General features: G+C 53.3%; 2 protein-coding genes across 3 annotated transcripts in view; both read left to right on the top strand.

Moving 5' to 3' along the window:
- The window catches only part of prkn (parkin RBR E3 ubiquitin protein ligase), a 3,329-nt gene extending 2,872 nt beyond the window's left edge, over positions 1–457 (top strand). For both annotated transcript variants that reach the window (XM_086176507.1, XM_086176497.1), the window contains 2 exons: positions 85–202; positions 282–457. In XM_086176507.1, the coding sequence (XP_086032633.1) occupies positions 85–202; positions 282–385 (222 nt within the window). In that variant the 3' untranslated portion in view covers positions 386–457. The remainder of the gene's footprint in view (positions 1–84; positions 203–281) is intronic.
- A 655-nt stretch (positions 458–1,112) lies between these two features.
- On the top strand, positions 1,113–7,330 carry LOC147236960 (uncharacterized). The gene is made up of 16 exons (XM_086163174.1): positions 1,113–1,314; positions 1,357–1,408; positions 1,493–1,655; positions 1,846–1,938; positions 2,057–2,213; positions 2,283–2,441; positions 2,512–2,621; positions 3,609–3,773; positions 3,890–3,981; positions 4,175–4,363; positions 5,618–5,785; positions 5,864–5,982; positions 6,207–6,411; positions 6,565–6,772; positions 6,843–6,892; positions 7,108–7,330. The coding sequence occupies exons 1-16, from the start codon at positions 1,113–1,115 to the stop codon at positions 7,328–7,330; spliced, it is 2,355 nt and encodes a 784-aa protein (XP_086019300.1).
- The last annotated feature ends 170 nt before the right edge of the window (positions 7,331–7,500 follow it).

The raw sequence follows: 7,500 nt of genomic DNA, 5'->3' as shown, positions 1-7,500 counted from the left end.
GAACGCGCGGAAGCCGAAGCGCGCGGCGTCTGAAGCGATCAGGGCGGTCGGGGAGCCCACAGTGACGGCTGGGATGTTCGCCAGGGTTCGGCGCCGGACGAGGAGGCGGCGGCCAGGGGACGTTGGGACCGGGCCTCGCTGCTCTTCATCCAGGGGGCGACCAAGCGCTGCCCCCGGTGTTCGGTCCCCGTGGAGAGAAACGGTGAGCGCCGCCGTGGAGCGCGCGGCTGCGACGCGAGGATGTGGTTCCCGTCGCTGAGCGTCTCCGGCTCCCTCCGCAGGCGGATGCATGCACATGCGGTGCCCTCTGTGCCGGGCCGACTGGTGCTGGCTCTGCGGCGTGGCCTGGAACAACGACTGCAGGGCCGATCACTGGTTCGGCTGAAGGCTCGGGGCGCGCCGGACGCCGGGGTTCCTTCTGCCAGCGGGAAATAAATAAAGGTGTTTTCAAAAGAGATCTCAGTCCATACAGCTTCTGTTATTAAACTACCTAACGTGAGGGCGGGTCCGGAGGAGCCGGGAAGGTGCGAGAAGAACCGGGAGGGTCCGGTCGGTCCAGGAGGAAGCAGGCCAAAAGCCACCACATTGGTCAGGTGCTGTCGGGCGCTGGAAGGTTTCCAGGGTTCTTCAGAAAATCTCCCCTGATCCAAAATGTCAAAGGATCAGGAGATCCCACACTGTTTATATGCAGACACCTGAAAACCATCTGGGTTCCTGAGTGCGGGACCTGAATCTGCAGGTCCAACCTTGTCGTCCGAGCCTTCGGCCGTGTCGGCCTCCCCCCCCGGATGACGCGGCGATCGAAGACGATTCCTAAAAATGAGAAGAGACATTTCATGAACAAAGACCACACACGCTCATCCAAAAGAACCCACTTCTCCTCGAACATCTCTTTTCAAAGTCCTCGGATGACCGGATGGATGAGTTTGACAGAGACGGAGTGGAAAGAGGAAGAAGAAGTCACTGGATCTGGACGGAGGGTTGGACTCGCTCACACAGGTATGGATGATAACAGGCTGAGGGACCCTGATAAGAACCGGAGAAACCTTTGAGCAGGCGGAGCTGCTTTATGGATTTGTTTTCTGACGCAGAGGAAAAACAGCAGAAGACACATGAACGAGATCCTGAACACCAGGACGTCTTCCAGGGTCCAGGACTGTCAAGGTGCTGCTCCTGACCTCTGGGCGGCAGCGAGGATCGACCGATCCAGGATGAGGAGAGAGGACCCTCTGGGTCCCGCGGGTCCACGGAATCCCGGACCAGAACCGGAGCTGACAGGCAGAGCCGACCTTCACCGGGTCCATCCAGAGCCAGGTTGGCTTGATCATCAGGTCTCATGTCCATATCTCCTCTCAGGGTCCACCGACGTCTCAGGAGGCCTCGGTCTCGTGACCACCGGAGGCAGAAAGTTTGAAATGTTGCGGGTGACAAATTTGAGAAGATCAGATGGATCTGTTTGAAGGACGGAACCCGTCTGCCATATTAATTCAAGGTGTCGCTCTTCAGCCTTAAGCCGTCCGGTGAGTTACGGAGGTCTGGCCGAGGACCCAGATGACCATAGAGATGAACCCGACTGGCACGACGGAAGCCGTCGCCTGGATCGAAGACTGCTGGATCACTTCAGGGGTCGGGCCGCTGACGCCGAGGGCGGCCAGGTGAGGCCTCAGGAGGGCAAGAACCTCAGGGGCACCTGCCGTTGGTCCATGTGTCGATAGATGATCCATCAGTGAGGATCATCTCACTCAATGTTCTTCACAGTTGTTGCTTTGACTTCACTCTTACTCCAAGTCACTGTGTGTGTGTGTGTGTCTGTGTGTGTGTGTGTGGGGGGGGGGGGGGGGGGGGGGGCAGCTGGACCTTCAGGTCCTGGACCAGCTGATCTCTGAGGGTGCCGATCCCAACAGTTCAGATCGATATGGACAAACTGTTCTCCATGAGGTGCAGAAGATTATATCAAATCCTTGTGATTACATTCAAACTCACTTCAACTCAAACACACACATATAAGTATGTGTGTGCGTGAGAGAGAGTTTACTAGTGTTGGTGTGTGGTTCAGATTTCCCGGGCCTGGACTGTAGATGTGATGAGGTTCTTCCTGGACCGAGGCTCGGACCTGCACAGACCAGACCACTTTGGTGTGACGGCTCTTCATGTGGCCGCCGCCCTGGACTACCAGGACATGGTCCACTTCCTACTGGAGCGCGGAGGTCTGTGTGTGTGTGTGTGTGTGTCTTTGCATGTGTGAGTGTGTGTCATCCCCGGGCGTCATGTGCGCGCAGGAGACGTGGAGGCTCGGACCCTGCGGGACCGGCAGACGCCGCTTCACTTTGCCGCCAAGAACGACGCCGTGGGCGCCATGGTAACGCTGCTGCGGGCCGGGGCCGACGTCAACTGCGGCGACTACAAGTGCAGGACGCCGCTGCAGCTCGCCGCCAACCTGGGTAGGCCTGACATCATCGTTCGCATCACCGCAGACCTCACGGGTGACATCGCTCACGTCCGCGTCCTCAGAGCGCGGCGACGCGGCTCGCCTCCTATTGGAGCTCGGGGCGGAGGCGGGGACGAAGGACCGCGACGGACAGCTCTGCATCACGGCTATGATTGATCGAATGAGTACCGTGGTAAGATAACTAACCACCCGCCCGCCCTGCGATTGGTCGAAAACATTTCCCTCTGAAACACAAAGCACGTCCAGAGAAGAGAGTGCAGCACGGTAGAGTACATTAGGGCAGAGTAGAGCGGGATGCAGTGCAGGACAGTACCGTAAACTACGGTACAGTGAAGTACTGTAGAGTACAGTACTGCGGTGTAGCGTAGAGAAGATCGTAGTACATTAGAGTAGAGAAGGGTAGAGTAGTGTAGAGTACATTTCAGTACAGTAGAGTGTAGTAGCTTACATTATAGTAGAGTGGAGTACATTACAGTAGAGTACAGTAGAGTAGAATAGTGTAGAGTTGAGTAAAGTACATTAGAGTATAATACATTATAGTAGAGTAGAGAAGATTATAGTACAGTAAAGTACATTATAGTAGAGTACATTATAGTATACTACAGTAGAGTACATTTCAGTACAATACATTAGAGTGCATTACAGTAGAATAGAGTAGATTACATTAGAGTACATTACAGTAGAGTACATTACAGTAGAGTACATTATAGAGAGTGGATTACAGTAGAATAGATTACATTGGAGTAGAGTAGAGCATATTATAGTAGAGTGCATTTCAGTACAGTACATTACAGAGAATACACTACAGAAGAGTAGAGTAGATTACAGTATAGTAGAGTAGAGTACATTATAGTAGAGTAGATTACAGTAGAGTAGAGAGGAGTACATGATAGTAGAGTACATTAGAGTAGATTTAATTAGAGTAGAGTAGATTACATTATAGTAGAGTAGAGTAGATTAGAGTAGCGAGGAGTACATTATAGTAGAGTAGAGTAGAGTAGATTAGAGTAGCGAGGAGTACATTATAGTAGAGTAGATTAGAGTAGCGAGGAGTACATTATAGTAGAGTAGAGTAGAGTAGATTAGAGTAGCGAGGAGTACATTATAGTAGAGTAGAGTAGAGTAGCTTCATTGCGCTCACTGGTCATCTAACCTCCAGGCCCAGCTGGCCCTCCGTCAGCTCCATGTGGTGGACCGAGCGACCCGACAGCAGTTCTTCTATCTGAACCTGCTGGAGCCAGAGCCGGTCTCAGGTGGCCCCGGACGTCCAGGGAACATCTCACCTTCTGATCCAGAGCCTGGGCTCAGCGAGCCGACGTCTCCCGTGAGCTCCCGGCGAATGTCCTATGTGCCGCTGTGATCCAAATAAGCAGCAGTGTTATATATTTACACCGTGTATGAAGTTCTCCCTGTCCTGTTGACCTTCAACCCTGGTCTTAGCTGGAGCTGGTGGTCCAGCAGAACAAACTGGACCTGATCATGAACCCTATGTTCCTCCAGCTGATCCAGATCAAGTGGAAGCTGTACGGCAGGTAAGCGGCCCACCTGCTGCCGACTGAACGTTTGTTTCCGGCCGGCATTCGGTCGTCCCTCATCTATCGATCCTGACCAGGGTGGGCGCCTGGCTTCTTCTCCTCCTGAACTTCCTGTTCAATGTTGCCTGGACGACCGTGGCGATTTCTGTGTCCATCAGCCGGGACTCGCCTGACCGCTACGTCCTTCCAGAGGTGAGCCGTCCATCCTCCGTCTGGTGGCCCGTCCTCCGCCCATCTACTCATCTGTCTCTACCTGCCTGGCCAAGGACTGGTGGCGTGTCCTGCTGGTGGTCCTGGCTCTCCTCCTGACCCTGGAGGAGGTGCTGAGGGAGGTGCAGGACATGTGGCGTTCCAGGAGGAAGCTCATCCTCCGCCAGCGGTGGGCCGAGCGCCGCTTACTTGATGACCTGGGCTGCTCCCATCCCATGTGGCCTCAGGTACCCGAGTTCCTCTCAGGGGTCGCCCCGGCCACCGACCTTCTCCATCCGAGCTTCTCTCCCTCCAAGAAACAAAGCGGCCTTCCAAGCATCTTAACAAGGACGCCATGACGGAGTCACAGTTTCCATGACATATCCTGTCCCAGCAGAAGGTGTCTGAGATCTGGAAGAACCTTGTAAAAAAGACAGGAAGTAGTTTGACCATCTTACCGTGGCCTGCAGCTGAGATGGTCCAGGTTCTCCTGAGAACAACCACACGCTCCTCAGTAGTTACCCATTGGCTGACTGGAGGAGGGGGGGGTGGTCAAATCAGTCCTTCAATTAGACCTGTGTGTGTGTGTGTGTGTGTGTGTGTGTGTGTGTGTGTGTGTGTGTGTGTGTGTGTGTGTGTGTGTCCTGTTGGCAGGAGAGAGTTTTCCTTTTGGATCAGAAGAAAAAGATTCAGAAGCTGAGAGGGAACTACTACCATGACCTTTGGTACACACACACACACACACACACACACACACACACACACAACCTTGAACCATGGTTTTCCCCTCATTAGCACTGACATTGTGATGACATCACGATGATGGACCATCTCCTACTTCCTTTCCTCTGGCCTGCTCCCTTCAGGGGTCTCCATAACCAATGCACTGCTCCATCTGACCTTCAGCCAATCACCCGCCGCCTTCTAAGCCTCAGCCAATCTGCTGCCTCCATATAACCCTCGCCTCTCACAGCAACCACCTTCCTGTCCTCCTCCCCTCCATTTCTGGTCTTCCTCCAGACCTCCTGCCTCCTCAGCATCCTTCTACTCAGATTTTCTCCATCCCTTCTCTGTCTATGTCCAAACCATCTCAGTGTGACTGCATGTCCAGAACATCTGACATGTGCTGTCCCTCCAACATCTTGACTCTCCAAGCTGGCAGACCTGTAGAAGGTCTAACCCTAACCCTAACCCTGCCTGAGAAAGGAGCATGAAGATTCACTGCTCAATCAGTTGATTGCTTAATTAATTGTCTATAAGAATATTGCAACTGAGGAGACATTTGGCTGGTGTTTTCGAGCTGGTCCTGGAGGTGCTGTCTAAGCTTCCCCGTGCAGACTGAGGAGGTGGACCACTGGTTTGAGCCAACTATCAGAGGACAATGCAGCCTGGGGTTGTGACGGCTGGAGAACTGAGTTGGTTGATTGCTGAACATGTTTGTCAGGAACATCTGTGACTGGCTGGTCTACACGCTGCTGGCACTGGCCTTTGGTGTCCACCTGGCAGACGTGGCCAGACCTTCTCCGGCCCTCCACACCTTCAGCCTGCGTCTGTTCGCCGTCACCATCGTCTTCCTGTGGCTTCGGCTCATGAAGCACGTCAGAGCTTTCAGGTGGGTAGGTGGATCGCCGCTCGGCCCCCGACTGTCATCGGACCCAGGACGGTATGACCACATACCGTGTGTGCGCAGGTCAATGGGCCCATTCATAGTCATGCTGGGGAACATCGTGGGGGACGTGATGCGGTTCCTCTTCCTGTACGCTGAGATCTTCGTCCCTTACGCCTGCGCCTTCTGGATCATATTTGGAGGTTTCCATCTATTTCGCATTTGCTGCCAAAGACTTTGAGCGCCTCCGATCAGATATTTTGTGTTCTCATTTTCCGTTTTTCTCGTTCATATTTTGTGTGGTTTAGAACAGAAATCAAGTAAAAGAAGAAACATCCTGACCGAATGAATCAAAGTCACCGAAGTTACAAACGGACGATCGTATTCCCTCCGGTTTTGCGTTCCTGATATTTCCGCCCCCTCGCAGGCTCCGCCTCCGTCCCCAGCATGCAGACCGTGTCGGGGCTGCTCTTCAGCCTGTACCGCATCACCTTGGTGGACGAGTACGAGTTCGCCGCCATGGCGGCGGTGGACAGCGTCATGGCGCCGCTCCTCTGCGGCACATTCCTGGCTGCTTCGTCCATCTTGTGCGTCAACTTGCTGATCGCCCTGCTGACCGACACTTTCCAGAGGTCAGAGGTCACTGGCCTTTCTGAGGTCACGTGATGTCCTTGATGTAGAATGGGAGGTGTTTTCTGGTAAAAAAATGTTTTTGTCTGTTTTCAAAAATGTGTTTTTGTGTGTGTGTGTGTGTGTGTGTGTGTGTGTGCATGCGCACATGTCAGGGTACATGACAACTCACAGGCAAATGCTGTCATGCAGCAGGCTGCGGTCATCCTGCAGGTTGAGGAGTCAATGCCCTTCCTCCATCGTTTCTATGACAACCGGTACATCGTCCATCATTGCGCACCACTGGCTGTTGCCTATGACGACGATGTAAACGCAAACACCGGGTGCCATGATGAGAAGGAACACTTGAGCAAGGAGGTCAAAGTGAGTCTGAGGCCGAGGCTGATTTTGTTGTTGACAGACTTACGCTTATTACTAGTTGTGTGTGTCGCAGGAGACTCTGGATCAGTTCCTACAGCTGCAGAGGGACATGGGAACAGCTAGGTGAGTTCAGTCCAGTCCATGTTTCTTTCCAGACCCATCCAGGGAGTGGGGACTTGGGGGTCTCAGCTCCTCAGTCCAGACGGCAGCTCACCTTCCGCCAAGTTCTCAGATCTGCAGATTGGCGTTTCTTCCAACAGACTGACTCAGAACAAACTGTGAACTAATAGCCCGGCACTTAGTTCAGATTTTGACAGAACATGTCTTCTCATTATCAGATTCCAGGCGGACCGGAGCCCAAAGAAGCAAACCCGGGGACTCCAGGGTCAGAGGCTTCACAACCTGGGGCCCAAAACACAGACCACGCAGGGCCTATCCTGGCTGAACCAACAGGGCCAGGAGCTCAGGCTGATCCGAGCAGAGCTGAAGGAACTCCAGACTCTTGTCAAGCGGCTGGTCCAGAACGGCAGCGAAGCAGATCAGCCTTCAAAACAAACCTGAGAAACAAACTTGTTGGAAGTCGTTCTACCTCAGCAGCAGGAAGGAGAAGGTGTAAGATCTCAGACCAAATACATCGGCCTCAGTTTGAGGCGTCTGGGTCGTGAAGCAATAACACTGGCCAAGATGGGCAAAGTAGGACATGTAGAAAAATGATGAATTTAATTCATGAT

The sequence above is a fragment of the Fistularia commersonii genome, chromosome 2, assembly GCF_037954325.1.
Source record: "Fistularia commersonii isolate RoL2024-O1a breed Wild chromosome 2, RoL_Fcom_v1.0, whole genome shotgun sequence".
Taxonomy (NCBI): Eukaryota; Metazoa; Chordata; class Actinopteri; order Syngnathiformes; family Fistulariidae; genus Fistularia; species Fistularia commersonii.
The sequence above is the reverse complement of the archived record's forward strand: the minus strand, read 5'-3'. Positions and strand labels throughout refer to the sequence as shown.

What these genes read in the sequence shown, in the direction of transcription:
- LOC147236960 (XM_086163174.1), top strand. Translation starts at nt 1,113, where the DNA reads ATGAACGAGATCCTGAACACCAGGACGTCTTCCAGGGTCCAGGACTGT. An exon ending in CTGACGCCGAGGGCGGCCAG is followed by an intron (nt 1,656 to 1,845) that starts GTGAGGCCTCAG and finishes GGGGGGGGGGGG; the next exon opens with GGGCAGCTGGACCTTCAGGT. An exon ending in GCAGCTCGCCGCCAACCTGG is followed by an intron (nt 2,442 to 2,511) that starts GTAGGCCTGACA and finishes CCGCGTCCTCAG; the next exon opens with AGCGCGGCGACGCGGCTCGC.